Source organism: Phascolarctos cinereus, unplaced genomic scaffold (assembly GCF_003287225.1).
Source record: "Phascolarctos cinereus isolate Bilbo 61053 unplaced genomic scaffold, phaCin_HiC Scaffold_4;HRSCAF=312, whole genome shotgun sequence".
Taxonomy (NCBI): domain Eukaryota; kingdom Metazoa; phylum Chordata; class Mammalia; order Diprotodontia; family Phascolarctidae; genus Phascolarctos; species Phascolarctos cinereus.
The window spans coordinates 489,955,295-489,973,801 of record NW_027555847.1 but is presented as its reverse complement, the minus strand read 5'-3'; the positions used below and the strand labels follow the sequence as shown (position 1 = coordinate 489,973,801).

The 18,507-nt window shown below is 36.4% G+C and overlaps 1 protein-coding gene across 1 annotated transcript in view; it reads right to left on the bottom strand.

Annotated features, from left to right (window-relative positions):
• Positions 1-18,507, bottom strand: part of LOC110212535 (coiled-coil domain-containing protein 178-like) — a 128,412-nt gene that overhangs the window by 25,304 nt on the left and 84,601 nt on the right. Inside the window, exons 5-7 of the mRNA XM_078151782.1 lie at positions 12,607-12,669; positions 10,008-10,166; positions 5,153-5,266 (exon numbers count right to left, since the gene is read on the bottom strand). Coding sequence (XP_078007908.1) covers positions 5,153-5,266; positions 10,008-10,166; positions 12,607-12,669 — 336 coding nt within the window. The remainder of the gene's footprint in view (positions 1-5,152; positions 5,267-10,007; positions 10,167-12,606; positions 12,670-18,507) is intronic.

Here is an 18,507-nt window from a genome sequence, read left to right as displayed (position 1 = left end):
TACCTGTCATATCTATGGAGAACAGATGCATTTATGACAAAACAAGACATGAATTATGAAATGCAAAATAGATCATTCTGATTATGTTAAATTAAAAATGCTTTATATAAACAAAGCCAATGAAACTAAGATTATAAGGGAAGTAGAAAGCTGGGAAACTATTCTGACAACCAGGGTCTCTGATAAAGGATTCATTTCTAAAATATATGAAGAACTGATTCAAACCTATAAGGATACAAGTCATTCCCCAATTGATAAATGGTCAAAGGATATGAACAGTTTTCAGATGAAGAAATTAAAGCTATCTATAATCACATTAAAATGCTCTAAATCACTATTAATTAGAAAAACGCAAATTAAAATAACTCTGAGGTACCACATCACACCTATCAGATTGGCTAACATGACAAAACAGGAAAATGACAGATGTTGGAGAAGATGTGGGAAAACTGGAACACTAATACACTGTTGGTAGAGTTGTGAACTGATCCAACCATTCTGGGGGAACAATTTGGAACTATGCCCAAAGGGCTATAAAATTGTGCATATCCTTTGATCCAGCAATAGGCCTGTATCCCAAAGAGATTGTAAAAAAAAGAAGGGGGGGGAAGGACCCACATGTACAAAAATATTTATAGCAGCTCTTTTTGTGGTGGCAAATAATTGGAAACTGAGGGAGTGTCCATCAATTGGGGAATGGCTGAACAAGTTGTGGCTTATGAATGTAATCAAATACTATTTTTCCATAAGCAATGATGAACAGGCAGATTTCAGACAAACCTGGAAAGACTTGCATGAACTGATGCTGAGTGAAGTGAGCAGAACCAGGAGAATGTTATACACAGTAACAGCAACATCGTGCAATGACTAACTTTATTAGACTTAGCTCTTCTGAGCAATGAAATGACCTAAGACAATGCCAAAAGATTCATGATGAAAAATGCTATCCATATCCAGAGAAAGAACTAAGGAGTCTGAATACAGGTCAAAACTGACTATTTTTTTTCTCTCTCTTCTTTTTTTGTTTTTCTTTCTCATGATTTTTTCCCTTTTGTTCTGAATCTTCTTTCACAACATGACTAATGTGGAAATATGTTTAATATTATTGTATATATACATAGCCTATATCAGATTGCATGCCTTCTTGGGGAGGGGGAAGGGAGAGAGGGAGGAAAAATGTAGAACTCAAAATCTTATAAAAGTGAATGTTGAAAACTAAAAGTAAATAAATAAATAAAACTTTCAAATAAAGAATAATTAAAAGAGAATATGACTAGCCAAGGTTCAATTTTGGAGGCATCTCATAAATCACTTTGTGTGTATTTTTGCCCCAAATCAGGGATTCTATGGGGGACATCAGAATTTGATTTATGCCTAAGTATCTAAGGAAATTATATAGGACGCCTGGACCCTCGCATTTGGGGTAATATATGAATATAAGGAAGATTTTGTTTACTCTGACTGAAAAATGACAACATATATGTGTGTGTGTGTGTGTGTCCACACAAAGACTTGCATCTGACTTCACATTAAATCAAAGCTGCCTCTCAAAACTCAGCCTTTTTGACCTCTCTGTAGCCTTTGTCACTATTGGCCACCATCTCCTCATGAATATTCTTTCTGCTTTAGTTTTTTATTAAATACTGTTCTCCCCTGATACTACTACTACTACATGTCTGGCAGCTCCTTCTTTACCTCCTGTGCTGGATCTTCATCCATGTTATCCCTATTAACTATACTTGTCCTCTAAGACTCTGTCCTGGGCCACCTTCTCATCTTACCCCCCTCATCTTTTTGCTGATCATCCCCAGATCCATATATCCAACTCCTGTCCCTCTCTTGATCTCTAGTTGTACATCCCAAATACTTTTTGAAGATAAACTAGATGTCCTTTGGCATCTCAAACTCTGTCAAAATGGAACTCATGATTTTCCTCTTCTAACCCTTACCTTTTCCTAACTTGAGTATTATTCTCAAGGGCACTACCATCTTCCTGGTGACCCAGACTCACCACCTTGGTGCTACCTTCTTACCTCACATATACATTATGCTGTCAATTCTTGTCATTTCTATCTTTGCAATATGTCTTACTCTTCTCTCCATTCACACACCCAACAACCCAATGCAGGCACTCATCTCCTCTCAGCTAACTATTTCTATACCATTCTTATTGGACTCCTTGCCTCAAGTCTCTTTTCACTCCAATCTGTCCTCCAGTCAAAATTGTTTACAAATTAAGTGTTACAAAATTCAAAGAACAATCTTGATCTTAAAGAAGAGATATGACTAGACAGCTCTCTCCACCCCTTTGCAGAAGTATGTGTTCATAAGTGTGGAACATTGTACATATTATCAGATTGCTTTGGTGTATTGATCATTTTTTGCTGATTTTTTCAGCTTTTTTTCTTTTTAAAATAAATTTTTTATTATATGGGATGGCTCTCTTGGAAGAGGGAAGGAAAGACTCGGGGGAAATTTAGACAATGTAAAAACAAAATATGCCATTTTTTAAAGAGAGATCACTGGTAACTTTGAAGATAGTAGTTTCATTTGAGTGATGAAGTGAAAAGCCATATTGCAAAGAGTTAATAAGTCAATGAGGATAAAGGCAGTAGAAGTAGCAAGTGTAGACAGTTGTTTTTTGGTTTTTTTTTTCCTGTAAGAGTTGGGTTGTGGGGGGAGGAGAGGAAAATTATAAGACAATAACTTGAATGGAAGATCAAATAAGCATTATTTTGTTTAATTTATTTTAAGGAAGAGAAAGATATAAATAAGCTAAGAGTCAGGACCCTTCTCAGTCAATATGATCAAAATCCTGGACATATGAGATCTTACGATCTTATGAACTGTGTATGCAGACCTTAGAGAAAAGAAGGACTGTCATGTGGGAGCTGATTGCATGTGTTCCGCTGGGCCCCAGTGAGCAGAACTATAGCTATTGGGTTAAAGTTGAAATAAGATGCATCAGGAGGTAGGTTTGCCCTCAACAGGGATCTTCAAATGAAGACTGAAGGTGATTTTTTTTGTGTGTGTATAGAGGCAATTCTTGGTCAAGTGGAGACTGGATGTGTGGCCTGCTTGAACTCCTGTGATTCTTCTGCACTTTCAGTTCAGGACCCTTTCCACTGCATACTACTCACTCTCTCCATAAATCGCAAATATATTCTATTGGAAACTGGAGGATAACTAGGAGATTACAAGGCACAAGAAACTTGAATTCAGTAACGATTTGAATTTGGTTTTTATTCTGTTATCAACTGATGTCTACCACATCAAATATACATGCGCTTAAACAAAGAAAGCTCTAGGGAAAACTGTGAAGCAGGTGAAGTGAAGTCTTGGTACCTGTGGCCTCCCTCTGCATGTAAAGCTTTCTTTATCTTCCACATCCACTTCTCCCTAATGGTTTTGTGTGCCCTGGGCTCTCTTGCTGCCCCCAACCTTGCTGTTTCCATGAAAGAAAGCCTCTAATTAATTTGCCCCGAGTTGTGAATGACTTGACATTTGATTCCTTCCACAAGTTTTTGTATTTTGAAAGAAAACAGGCTTACCCCCCCAAAGCAGAGGGTAGTGCTGAACTAAGGGTGTAATTGTTTCTCCTATATGAGGAAATCATCAAAAGGTTGAGGGATTTTACCAGTGATCCTCAAATTATACTTCATGGGCAAACATTTACTATACTTATATAGGCTGAACTTCACTTTCTAAATATGATGGGATTATTCTTCAATGAGTGGAGGCCTCAAGAAGCTTACCAACCATTTTTACTGTGAAAATGTGAACACATATTGGGGGAAAATATGAAAAGCAATAGAATATTGTAGGGAAAATGTCTGAATGCCTAGAGAAAAATCGTCACATCAACTACTGAACTAATAAGCAGTACATGGAGCCTCGTAGCTTCTCTTTCTTAATGTTCACCTAAATTCTGGAGACTTTATTGCTGTTTTTACAGTAGTATATAATTCATCTCTACTTGTGTCCGATACTCCAGTTAAAATGATCATCCATAAGACTACAAACAATTGAACAAATGTATGGATTTTAAAAATGTACCAGAGAGCTAGGAAAAGAGCTGCAGCTCGGTACAGTGGACAGAGAGCTGGCCTCAAAATCAGGAAAGACCTAGGTTCAAATTCTGAGGAAGGCCTTTCGTCTCTTAGGGCCCCAGATAATCCATGATTGTGTAAACTGCAGATCAATGCCCATTTGCACTGGGGAAAAGTTTCCTAACCAGGAAATTCCCTATACTAACAGTCTAGGAAATCACAAGTCTGGTCTCACACATTCAACAAACATATACAGAAGTAGAGGGTGAAAAGCTTAAAAGAGAAACTCAGGTAGCCAGATAAAGAATTCTCCCACAACTACATTTTTCTGGTAGGCAAATTAAAAAAAAAATTTAATAGATTTTTTTCTTCTAAGATTTAAAGAATTTAAAAATAAGCTTTTTCCCCTTACCAATTTTTTTCAATTAAAAGGAAGAGAAGTTTCTATCTCATATCCACATACTTTAAATTAAGTAAATTCTTTCTTTATACATATAATCCACACTAGAGCTCTGAGATATCCAAGCATGTTTTAAAATTAATTTTTAAGGTTATCAAAACATTCCTATAAAATAAGACATTTAAGATTAAAATAAAAAAGAATTCTCTTTGTAGGTTATTCAGTTTTGTAGCTGGTACAGACCAACCTCATCATTTACAAGAAGATGCCATCTACTGAGCAAAAGTGTAATTTGCATGTAAGTTCTATTTTGCTCTAAATCCTCAACCCCTTCTCACTCTCTCTCTCTCTCTCTCTCTCTCTCTCTCTCTCTCTCTCTCTCTCTCTCTCTCTCTCTTTTTCCCCTCTAACTCTCTCTCACACTACCTCCCTCCCCTCCCTTGGCAATTGCAGAAAGCACTGAATTTATCCATTTAGCTTTTGTACTTTACCCTAACTCACGGCTATATACCTGATAAACTACACTGACTCAAACAGAAAGAAAGCAATATGTGTGCATATATTCATGCACAAATACATCTGGATACTTATGTGTATAATTTATCCTAGTCAACTAAGTAGAAGCAATGTAATTAAATTTGGAAATTAAATTGATTTTATAAAATCTCATTTCAAAATTGCTTGATGACATTAAATTGCTTACCTCAGCGGCTTCTATGGCTTCTTTAATTGACATTTTTCTCTGATCCAAGTTTGTTTTTACCTCAATCATCTGTCTTTTAATTTTTTCTTTGCGCTCTCCCATATTTTGAATTGTCTAGAAATATTCAGATATTAAAATGTGCTACTAAAAAGTCCAAAGTTATCCTGTTTTTGATCAAGTATTTAAACACTAAATGACTACTTAAAAATAATTGAATTTATTTTGTCTCCAATGGAGGAAAGATATACATACTATTTGTAACCTACCTGTAGATTTCATAGGGGATAGAGACTGGACCTGGGATTTTTTTGATATGGGAACTTCCTTCATTTCCTTTAGGAAAGTAAGGAAACTCCCTTTACTAAATTAGGTAGGTACTTTCTCTGCAATTTACATTCTTAGAAAGTTTCCTGGAACACAAAAAGATTGAATGGCTTTCCCAGGGTCACAGAGCCATCATGTATCAGAGGGAGAACATTAACTTAGCTCTTGCTGCCTTCACTGCTCCCTCCCTATCCCCTATATCATGCTGCCTCTACTGGATTATGAACACTTGCAAACGTATCTATTCAACTCTCTATCTGAATCCTCTCAGAAAACTAAAAGTTAAATGTATGAATAAAAGGCTAAAAATATTGAATGATTCCTATATGCCACAAAGAAATCACAAAGTTTCATTAAAATATTTAGATATATAAATATAAAATATTCAGATATACACATTTGCAAGAATTAAAATGTAAGGTTCAATTAATCTAAAAGCGAAAATATTTACATGAATATATATTAGAAAATTTGGTTTCCACACAGTTGTCGTAATGTAACTGATGGAATGTCCTTAAGATTCAGGAACTGTAAACCAAAAGGGCAATCAGAAGAAAAAAGATGGTTATGGAAATACTATGAGAGATGGGTCATCTTTTTTTTGACAAACAAATAGTATTCATTAATCCAGACTGTAGTTAATTAGCATAATAAGAAAATTACAACTATCAATGCAAAAGACATATTTTAGTCATTCACGCAAATTTGGGGTAGTAATACTGAAATGCTTTATTCCTATAGGTTTACACAATAGTATAATGAACAATTTTTAATTCAAACCTAAAAATACCTTTCAGGATTCAGCTCCTACAGCTAATTTCCCCAGTTGTTTGTGCTTTCCTCACCTAGAAATTACTATTTTGTATGTACTTTACTCTTCTGTGTACCTTTTGTATCTCCCTAGTAGGAGGAACCCCCCTGAGAAAAAAAAAAGATTAATTTTTGTCTCTGTATCCCTACAACCTTAAATAATGCCACCTAGTAGACAGCCACTTACTTGGTTTGTTGAACTGAATTGTTGTATGAGATTACAAAGTTATGGACTCATTTGAAAAGTAGATTTATGTTATCAGTATATCCAAATGAACATGTGACAATAAGAAGGTATGAGTTTCTTCCATTAATGATGGAACGCAATGTTTTTGCATTGTTTGCTTTCAAATTTTTAGAAAGAACACATTTTTCAGGAAGGTTCTAAAAGTTTTCTATCTGAGCTGTTAAGACAAATTTCACCTTCTGGCATAGGACAAGTGTGTGCATGTGTAGATAGAGAGACAGAGACAGAGAGATGTACATGTGCATGCATATATATGTGTGTACATATACATAAATATATGTACGTGTATATGTGTGTGAATGTATGTATATGTGTGTATGTATGTCAGACCTGCACAACTTGTAAACTTCTTCAGGCCCCAGACAGGTTAGACTAGAGACAGACTGATGACAGCTGGTCACCCCGGATGACGTGACAAACAGGAGGGTATTTAGTGGCAACCCTATATTTTTCAAGGGCCTTAGGAAATCCTCTAGTGGGCCGCCATGTTGTGCAGGCTTGATATATGTATATACACACACACACACATACATATACATACACACATAGATAGATAGATAGATAGATAGATAGATAGATAGATAGATAGATGATAGATAGATAGATAGATAGATAGATGGATGGATGGATAGATTTCAGACCACTCCCCTTTAGGTTTCCAAAAAGACTGATAATAGAATGTTTCCACTAAGTTTTACTTTGGGAAAGGCTGATAGCTTTAGTTATTACCATTAATTAATTGTTTTAAAAATACTTGTTTCTTTTAAGAATAGGCACTTCAAAGTTCATTACTGAAGGCATCAAAAAAATTTAGCCAGTAAATAGTAAAAGAGGCAATTTATGCTCTTTATGTCAGATTTCTCACAAAAATCTCATTTTAGAGAGTTGATTCTTCCATGTTTATAAAGAATTATTCTCAGAGCATACAAAAAGTGCAAGCTTCAATAAGCAGAACAGTTTACACTTTGAAAACACAGGAACCAACATCATAATTATCATGACAGAGTGTCATAATATAGTCTTTCTGCATGTGATTTAAAAGGAAAAAAACTGCAGCTAAGACTATACAAAAAGCAAAAGTGATAATGATATGTCATAGTAATGAGCAAGGATAATAAAAATATTTAACTCCTTAAAGAATTTTAGTAGTTTTTGTTTTGTTTTGTTTTGTTTTAGCAAAGCTAGTGGTGAACATAAATCATGGGTTATAAAGATTTAAATGAGCACAGGTGTTATTTAGTAATTTACTTCAAAACATTAGACATTTCCCTGGAATTCCATAAATAAAAGTATGGATTAGACCAGTGCCAATGAATTCCAGAGATGATAACAATTGATAAGAGGGTGATCCTGCAGGGGATTAAGAAAAATTAAGTCCCAATTATTTATTCAATCAATCAATTAGCATTTATCAAGCTACTATAAGTTCTAGGTAGGCAAAAGATAGATATGACTTTGGGAGAAAGAGGGACTGAAGGAAGGAAAGAAGGAAGGAAGGAAGGAAGGAAGGAAGGAAGGAAGGAAGGAAGGAAGGAAGGAAGGAAGGAAGGAAGGAAGGAAGGAAGGGAGGGAGGGAGGAAGGAAGGAAGGAAGGGTGGGAGGGAGGGATGGAAGGAGGTAGAGAGGGAGGAAGGTTGGATGGACAGTTTGACCAAAGCAGAGTTCAGTTTGGGAAGTAAGACTGAAAGGAAAGTTGTTCAAAACACTCAAAGCATGGAAATCTGAGTTAAGTTCACAATGCCTCGAAGCTATTAACTCCCCTAACTCAATTCTACTAAAAAGTTTTAATCATATCTTTACCATCCATGTTTTTTTTTCTGGTTATAGAGGCAGCTTAACCAGTTTATTTATTCAAAATTTATATATGTATTTGTAGATATTTAGACTAGAAATCACCTTATTTCATCACTGATTAGTTGTGGAGCATTTGACAAGTCACCTCATTTATGTCAAAAGCATTTACTAAACACTACTACTGTATCTATTGGGGCAATATCTGAAGTATTTAGGATACAATGGCAAAAAAATAAGCCCTTATTTCAATGTGTTTACATGCTTCCGTCCTGAAACAAAACGATGATTAAATAAATACAAAATATATGTAAAATAAATACAAAGTAATTTTCCAGTTCAAGAGCACTAGTAACTGGGTACGGAGTGGAGGGAGTGCAGGAGCCAATCAGGCTAAGTACCACAGTGGATCATGGTTCTCCTTGAGCAGGAGTTAAGAGTAAAGGCAAGGGACAGAATATGGAACACTGTGGGCTTTGGCCTATGCCAAGTATGCCAATTTGTTTTTTGTTGTTGTTGAGTCATTTCAGCCGTGTCTGACTCTTCATAACCCCAGTTGGAGCTTTCTTGGCAAAGATACTGAAGTGGTTTGCCATTTCCTTCTTCAGCTCACTTTACAGATGAGGAAACTGAGGCAAAGAGGGTGAAGTGACTTGTCCAGGGTCACACAGGGAGCAAGTAACTGAGGCTGGATCTGAATTCATGAAGAAGTGTCTTCCTGACTACAGGCCTGGCATTCTGTCCATGGTAACATCTAGCTGCCCAATTCTAGCCAATTTGGCTAGAAAATAATAAGGCTGAAAGAGTAATGTATAATAAGCCTGGAAAAATAGGCTTAAGAGAGATCATGAAAGGTTTTCAGAGCTAAATAGAGCTATCTGTATTTGATCTAGTCAGAGTCTTTGCAACTTTTTGAGCAGAGTAGTGATGATGATGGCATCATCATCATCATCATCATCATCATCATCATCATCATCATAATCATCTCCACTAGCATTGACATACCACCACTTTGAGGTCTGCAAAGCACCTTAGAAATATTATCTCATTTCATCTTCACAACAACCATGGGAGGTAGGTGCTAGTATGAATTGCATTTTACAGATGAGGAAACTGAGGCAGGTGGAGTTTAAGCCACTTGCCCCAGCTAACACAGCTAGTAAGTGTATGAAGCCAAATTTGAATTCAGGCTTTCTCATTTCAAATATAGCACTGTTCATTGTGCCACTTAACTTTGTAGTCTAGACCTATCAGATTTGTCTTTTAAGGAATATCAATGTTGGCAGCCATGTGGATGATGGATTAAAAATGGAGACCTATCAAGGGGCTATTAAACAATCCAGGTGAGAAGAGATGAGAACCTGACTTAGGTGACTGAAGAGAAAGGGGTCCGATAGGAGAGATGCTGTTATAGGTAGAATCAGCAAACTTGGTATGTGATTGGATATGCGGAATAAGGAAGAAAGAAGAGTTGAAGATAATTCCGAGGTTATGGAACATCCAGCTGGTAACATCTAAGAAGCGCTTAGTGATGTGAGACAGGGGGAGTTCTGGAGAATCATGTACTGACCTACACATTTGCACCTTTTAAATCTCTCTTCCCCCTATTTTGTATAGCAAAATAATACCCACTAAGATGTCCCGTTTGTCTTGCTAACAAGTTGGTCACTCCTTTATCAATACCTTAGTGTGTTCTTCTTCGATATTTTTGACTTTTTCAGCTTCTTCTAATAGTTCAAGAAAAGGTGCTTCGATATCAGCAAATGCCTGTAAAACTTCACTTTTCTTTCCTTCCGTGTATTTTTTCTCTTCTTGTTCTATCAAGACAGTTGCCATTCGATTCTATTGATAAAAATGAAAAGAAACTGATACGTGAGAATCAGAAGTGAAATGTCATCAAGGAAAATGGATGAAAAGGCTTCATGTGAAAATACAGTAAAGACCTACACCTAACAAGATGTTTGCATTCTCTCCAGCTACCACATCAATCTGCTAACGCACAGCACACATTCTGCAGCGTTCTCTCATTCCCACCTAAGAAAGTGCACTCTTTAGCTCAGCACTCGATGCCCTCCATGCTCTGACTCCAACCTTTCCTTTCCACTTTGTCCCATATTAGTCTCCTTTATGGATCCTAGTCCATGCTAGAACTGAACTACTTGGCATTCCTCAAAGAAGTCCTCTGCTTTTCTACCTTTGTGTGTGGGCACATGCTGCTCCACCTGCCTGAAATGCCTTGCCTCCATCCCCCATCTGTAGAATTCTCAGCCCCTCTTTAGGGTCCAAGTCAAATGTCACCATCTCAATGAAGGCTTCCCTCATTCTTATAGCCAGAGGTGATCCTTCCTTTCCTTTGAACTTGCAAATTAATTTCTTTATGACTTTTTTATATACACATTATTATAGGAAAACTACAGAACCTAAGAGCTTGCCTCAGAGCATGAAGACCTGGTCTCTGGGACTATATAACATACTGGCTGTGTGAACAGACAAATTACTTACCCCTCAATACCCTCAGGCAACTGTCTAAGAACATAAATGGAAGATCATGTAATGAGCAGCATAGATGCACAGAGTTTCCTCACTCCCAGATCTGGGTCTTAATTGGTCCAGGGAAGTCTCAATGAGGGAATTCCACCTATCTATTAATATACACAAATCTATTTATTGTTTAGTCATTTTCAGTCATTTTTGACTTTGTGACCCCATTTGGGGTTTTCTTATCAAAGATACTGGAGTGGTTTGCCATTTCCTTCTCCAGCTCATTTTATAGAGGAAGAAACTGAGGCAAACAGGGTTAAGTGACTTGCCCAGGGTCACACAGCTAATAAATGTCCGAGGTTGGATTTGATCTGTCCACTGTACCACCTAGGTGCAACATACACATATACACATATGCATATAGACATATAGATACAAATATCTTATATCCTATATAACATATATAATACTGAAGCTTAAAAATAAATCCAGGCATTGGGGAACCCTCCGTGTGTGTATATACATATACACATATACAAACACATATACACATAGATATGTTTGTATATATTTACACATATATAACTATGTAGTCCCTTTCCTCCTCCATGGAGCTGCCTGATGTATGTGTACTTATATATGCATGTATGTCTTTATCTCATTCCCATGGTGCCTTGCACATTGCAAGCAGCAAACATTCTCTAAAACGTATTTTTATATTTTTTCAAAAGAATTATCAAAAAAATACCATAAAAACTGCAAGCCCAGCAATATTTACATTGACTGCAGACTTGATCCAAAGTTAGTTAGATACATGGAAAATAAGTATGACCAAATTCCTTTAAAGCAATACAAAGATGAAAAATTACACTAAAATTAAGAATTGAGGGAGTTATACATTTTTAACTTGAAAGAACACCTGGAGAATATTAGTTTTGTCTAAAATCAATCCCCAAATTTTCTACAGTCTTGAAGGAGTTTGGTGGCACAGATAATTCCAGTAGCACTTAACTTTAAAAAATCAATTACATACTGGACTCTCGGGGTAAAATGGGCTGTACATTTTTGGACAGGAAGAGTGTGGGAATTTTTTTGTTAGGTTATACATATTTATTACAAAGGGGGGTTTTGTTTGCTTATATTTTCTCATAGAGTGAGCAGAGTAAGGAAGGGAGAAAAAACTGAATACTTGTTCATTTAAAATTGTTTTATCTTTTAAAAATTAGTTATATTCATCTGTGGAGTGCACATAGGATTTTTTTTTCTTTTGCCTTCTTTATCATACTTTTCCAAGGATATTTTGTGTATATATACCATGTAATTTGGCATGTGTTCCACGGCAAAAGAATTCAGTCAAAAGTGAAACACTTTCCAGAGACCATTCAGCTGGGCTAGATAAGCCTAAGCTTAAAAAAATTTCTTACTAAAGGAATGTATTCTTCAATGATATTCTGTTCAGGGTTAAATAAAGAAGCTTAAAAGGAACAAACTAAAAGTAAAGAATGTCATCATCACATAGCTAACAAGGCACTTGAACATTTAGGAATAAGATCCTACTGCCCTTTGACTAGACTGGCAGAAATTCCCATTAGTCTACAAAATGAGCTATGGGGACTGGAGGTCAGTTTCTTCATGCATGGTCAGATATTGCCAGTTGTACAAAGAAGGCAACTGTCATCAGCAAGAGAGAGAAAAGTGCTTGCCTGCAATTCACTTGGTGAAAAGATGCTTCATTACAGGGAGATTTTAAAGGCTAAAATAAAATGCGCAACATAAAGCAAATTCAGACTTTTTTTTTTACCTTAACCATTAGTCCAATTCCTGCTTGTTCTCGGATTAGCTTTTTAAAGTATGCTTCCAGGAACTAAAAAGTGTCAAATAAAGTAATAAATTAGTGTTTCAGTCTAATGAACAATACAGTTTTCAGAGAAAAAGTCTACCGAAAAAAATGTAAGCTATAACCCAGAGTTACACACTCATCTTTAATAAAGTAGGTCCCATAAAGCAAAAATGAATTTATGTAATTGGAGACAAAGCATTTTAGAGAGAAGCACTTTGTCTATGGGAAAATAGACTCCCAAAGTAATTTTAAGCCTAGTTTTCTTAGTGGATTATAACCAAATGTACTTCTGTAAGAGATAATAAATCAAAATGATCAAAAAAGCAAACTATGTCCTATACTCCCATTTCTTAAAGCTGCTACTCTGAAAGTTTTCCTCATCTTATTAACTCATTCATTTTAAAAGCTAGGAATGCATAGCAGGATAGGATCCAAGGTTTTAGTATGAGAATTTAAGTCTTCAAGTTCCTAGAATAATACTGATTTTTTTTTTTAATAAACTCTACAGAGTGGCAGGTAAATTGAGGGAATGGCTTGGCTCTTGGACCTATTAGCAGTTATTGGGAGAGACTATGAGTAATGGATGAAAAGGACAAATCTGTAGTTTATAGGGTTAATATAGGTATTAACTTTCCAAGAGTTAGAACTGTCCAAAAATGATCTTATGAGATCATAGGATCATAGATCTAGATCCTGAAAGAACTTTAGAAGGCGTTTTGTCCAAGCCCCTCAATTTATAGATGAGGAAATTGAGCCTTAGCAAGGTCAAATGACTTGTCCAAGGTACCACAGTGACAGAATTGGCATTTTCACCTGGCAACTGGGCTTTCTGACACCTGGCACCTTTTCTATTAGGAGTTCCCTGTCAACGGAGTTCAAAAAGACTGGATTTGTTGGTGATGTAGTATGTGCGTGTGCCAGGCAGAGATTGGGGTTAGTAGAGTTACTAGAGTACCTTTGAGATCCTTTCCAATGCCAAGAATCTGATTACTCTCCAAGCTATCCTATGTGAAATAAACGAATGTCACTGCTAATTCACCATCAATATGATCTAGCTTAATAGTTAACTTTACACACTGAAGCCCTGAGGCTTTTTCTGAAGCATGGAGTTAAATTGGAAATAGGCACACACCCATGGCTCTAAGCTAGGGGTGAGGAATCTGCTGTCTGGAGGCCACACATGGCCCTCTAGGTCCTGAAGTGCAGCCCTTTGACTGAATCCAAACTTCATAGTATAAATCCCCTTAATAAAAGAATTTGTTCTGTAAAACTTGGACTCAGTCAAAAGGCCATACCCAAGGACCTAGAAGGCCACATATGGCCTCAAGGCTGCAGGTTCCCCACCTCTTAAGCTACACCACACAAGGGAATGTTTTTTGTACCTCCTCTACATACCACCCTGCTCAGACTGAGAGCTGCAGAGAAGAAGAAAGGGCCTGCTCTTTGACCCTGGCCCTCACAAGTGACCCACATCAGATGATTAGAAATGTAATTACTTTAAAAGTCCCTTTACTTAAGAAAGAAATAAGTATGATTTAAAAGGATGTATAAAGGCGGGGGGGGCAATAAGACATTTGATTGAAGGATAGACTTCTATTTGTACTAATGAATGGAAGTCATGTTACACATTAGACTGCAACAGAAATTAATTGAAGCTACATTGATAATGTGGCCACAATTCTCCTCATCTGTAAATTGAGGGTCTTGGACTATACAACTTCTAAGATTCTCTCAGGTTTTAAATCTATGATCCTATGATCTCATAAGAGCATCTCTTGGACAGCCCTATTCAAAATAACTGTTACAAGTACAAGTTCACACTATTGGTTAATTGATTAATTAATCAATTTAGAGGTTAATAAAAATGAGAAAAATTCAATGTTTTTGTAGATCAAAGCCTCAAAACATACCTGTATTTAGAAATTAAATGTTCCATAAGACTAATATATGCTCTTTCTCATCTCACATTAGAAATTTCTCAATTAAAAAGTTTAATTTCTCATCTCTGTTAGGAAATCACTGTATAAGTCTAATTAAAAACATAGTTGTGTTCTACTTGATTGAAATTTTTTGCTTATTTGCTTGGTTACAAGCTAAACAATAATGAGTTACTATAAATAGTTCTCTTCTCTAAGCATAAACAAGTCAAATTTCAAGAATCCAAAGTACTTTATAAACTTTGAGTCAATGGGTAAATGTGAGTCATAACAACAACAATAATGACAATGATAATAACAACTATTTGGAAAGTACTTACAGATGTAATTATGGACCATTGCCAACAATCATTTGGAAACTGCAAAATGGGTAAAATGTGGATTCTAGAAACTATGAACCATTAATATTCATATAGGTGCTCTTTAAAATTCTAGAGCACATTCATGAAACGCATGGTTTATAAACACGAAGAAAATAGTTATCTAAGAAATAGTATGAGTTCACTTAATAACAACCTTTCCCAAAGTAAGCTCTTAACTTTTGTTCATGGATTTACTAGATGGCTAGATCAGGTGATATCATAGATATCCTGGTTTTAGTAAGAAATTTTACAAAATCTGTCATAATGACCTTGTACACAAAATAAATAAATGGGCACATTAAGTAAGTAAGTATAGGCTAAATAACAGAATAGTTAGGGACAGAGTTCTTTGAAAGACTATTCAATATATTTCCAATAGATGAGCCCAAACCAAGAATACTTAAATTAACAGGGATAAATGTAAAATCCTGTGTTTCTATCCAAATAATCAATTGTGTATATAGAGAATGGTGAAAACACAATTCGACTGAAATTCATGTAAAAAAAGATCTGTTGCCTTGTGGTTTGTCCTTTCTTCTCAAAGAGGATCATGACATCAGGGAAATAATGACATCTTCCAATTGACTTTGGTCTGAGTGAGGGAGGGCTGTGCAAAGTCACCAGTCTCACTTTCTCCTCCAGATCCATCTGGATTCAGTGGCCAGATACTGATCAGGAGGACTGGAGATGGCCCAGGATGCAATGGAAGACCTTGACCTTTTTAGTGAACCAAAAGTGTAATTTATTAAAAGCAGCTAATGCAATTATGGGCTACACCAGTAGTGGAGAACCTGTGGCCTCAAGGCTACATGTGGCCTTCTAGCTCCTTGGGTGCGACCTTTTGACTGAGTCCAAGTTTTACAGAACAAATCCTTTTATGAAGGGGATTTGTTCTGTGAAGTTGGGATTCAGTCAAAGGGCTGCACTTGAGGACTTACAGGGCTACATGTGGCCTCGAGGCCATAGGTTATCTATCCCTGGGCTATATAATGTCCAAATCAATACAAATAACAACCCTACTTCAATAGAAGTTGGTCTAATCATGTTATGATTTGTGTGTTCAGTTTGGGGCACCATAGTTTGAGAGATAGCAACTAAATAGACTTCATTTAAAAAATAGTGAGGATGGTAAGGGTCTGAAAACCATATCATGTAAGGAACAGTAAAGGAACTGATACGGTTAGTGAGGAGAAGTAAAGACTTAAAGTGGACAATGAGTATCTTCAGTGCTATCAAGGGTGGTCATGTGAAAGGAGTCGTTTTATTTTTGTCTTGCTCAGAAATTTCTAGGGCCAATGAGAAGAAATCACTCAGTCTAAGAAAGAACTTTATAGCATTTAAAGTTCATAATAATAGAATGAGCTTTCTCAGAAGACAGTGAGCTCCCCATCACTAGAAGTGCTCAAATAAAGCTAGATGTTATAGAAGGGATCTCTGAATTTTGTGAGAAGCTGAATTAGAAAACTTTTAATGTCTCCTCCAATTCTAAAGTAGGTTCAGCAAAACATTTTTAAATTTTATCATTTATTTGTTTTTTAATATTCTTTTCTTTTTAAACTTTGAGTTCTAAATTCTCTCTGCCTCTCACCCCCTCCCCCACCCACTGAGAAAGCCAGCAATACGATCGCAATTATATATATGAAATCATGCGACACATATTTCCATATTAGTCATGTTCCAAAAAACAGCAATAAAAATAAAATGGGAAAATATATATTTAATTTGCACTCAGAGTTCATCAGTTCTTTCTCTGGAGGTAGATCGAATTTTTTTTTTTAACCTTGAGCCCTTTGGAATAATCTCATATCATTGTATCGATCAGAGTAGCCAAGTCTTTCACAGCTGATCATCATTACAACATGGCTTTTACTGCATATGGTGATCTCCTGTTTCTCCTCACTTCACTTTGCATCAGTTCATGTAGGTCTCACCATGTTTTTTTCTGAAACCGCCGCCTTCATTCTTTTCCACAACACAATAGTACTCCATCATCATATGCTGACAATTTGTTCAGCCATTCCCCAAAAGAAGAGCAACCCCTCAATTTCCAGTTCTTTGCCAATACAAAAAGAGCTGCTACAAATGTTTTTGTACATATAGGTCCATTTCCTTTTTCTTCGATCTCTTTGGGATAGAGATCTAGTAGTGGTATTGCTTGGTCAAAAGACATGCCGCAGTTTTAAAGCCCTTTGGGCCTAGTTCCTAACTGTTCTCTAGAATGGTTAGAAGCAGTTCACCACTCCACCATTAGTTCATTGGTGTACCTATTTTCCCTCATCTACAGCATTTGTCATTTTTAATAGGTATGAAGTGGAACCTCAGTGTTGTTTTAATTCACCTTCACTAATCAGTAGTGATTTAAAGCATTTTTTCATATGATTATACATAGCTTTGATTTTTTTTTCTTCTGAAAACTGCTTGCTTATATCATTTGACCATGCATAAATTGGAGAATGGCTCTCATTTTTGTAAATTTGACTCAGTTTAGAAATGAGGCCTTTAGAGAAACTTGGCTGTAAAAATTTTTTGATATTACTTCATTGCTTACGGTACCTTATAACAAAATGTAATTTCCCTGATTCACTCTTTTAATTAGGTCCAGTTTTGCTTTTGCTTTGTCTGAGAACATGATTGCTACTTCTGCCTTTTTTTTTTTAGTTCAGCTGAGGCATATTAGTAGATTCTGCTCTACTCTTTTATTTGAACTGTGTGTGTGTGTGCTTTTTGTCAAGAGTGTCTCTTATAAACAACATATTGTTCGATTCTGGTTCTAATCCATTCTGCTATCCACTTCTGTTTTACGGGTCAGTTCATTCCATTCACATTCACAGTTATGCTTACTGTGTATTTCCCTCCATCCTATTTCCTTCCATTTCTTCTTTTCTTTCTCTTTTTATCTTGTCCCTCTTCAAAGGTCTTTTTTGCTTCTAACCACTGCCTCCTTTAATCTGGCCCCCCTTTTATCAACATCCCCTTTCTTTTATCCCTTTCCCCAACTATTTCACTATTGAGACATTTCCATACCAACTGAGTGGGTATATATAGTCTTCCTTCTTTGAACCAATTCCAATGACAGTCAGGTTCAATCATTGCCCACCACTCCCAATATTCCCCTCCACCTTAAAAGCTCTTCCTTGCATGCATTTTTGATGTGAGAAGAAGGAGGAAGAGGAAGAAGAGGAGGAAGAGGAGGAGGAGGAGGAAAGGGCCTTTGGCCCCAACCTCATGCTTCCCTTCTTGGAAGGAATGAAAATCTCCCTTGGAGAAGGGTAGGGAAGAGGCTAGACACGTCTATTCTGTCTCCCTTCAAATCAAACACCATGAAGAGCCTTGTCAGATGGTGCTTACATCTACCATCTGACAAGATGGTCATTCTGTTTCTGTGAGCAAAACACCAAGTAAAAGGTATTCACTTATTATGACTTAATCAAAGGTACTAGCTTGTTTATCAGTTAATCACTCCACAAGTCCTTATTAAGCACTGGGGCTGACAAAAACAAAAGTGAATTAGCCCATCCATATCTTCTCAGGGGAGGTAATGGGAAAAAGAGGAGGAGAACAAC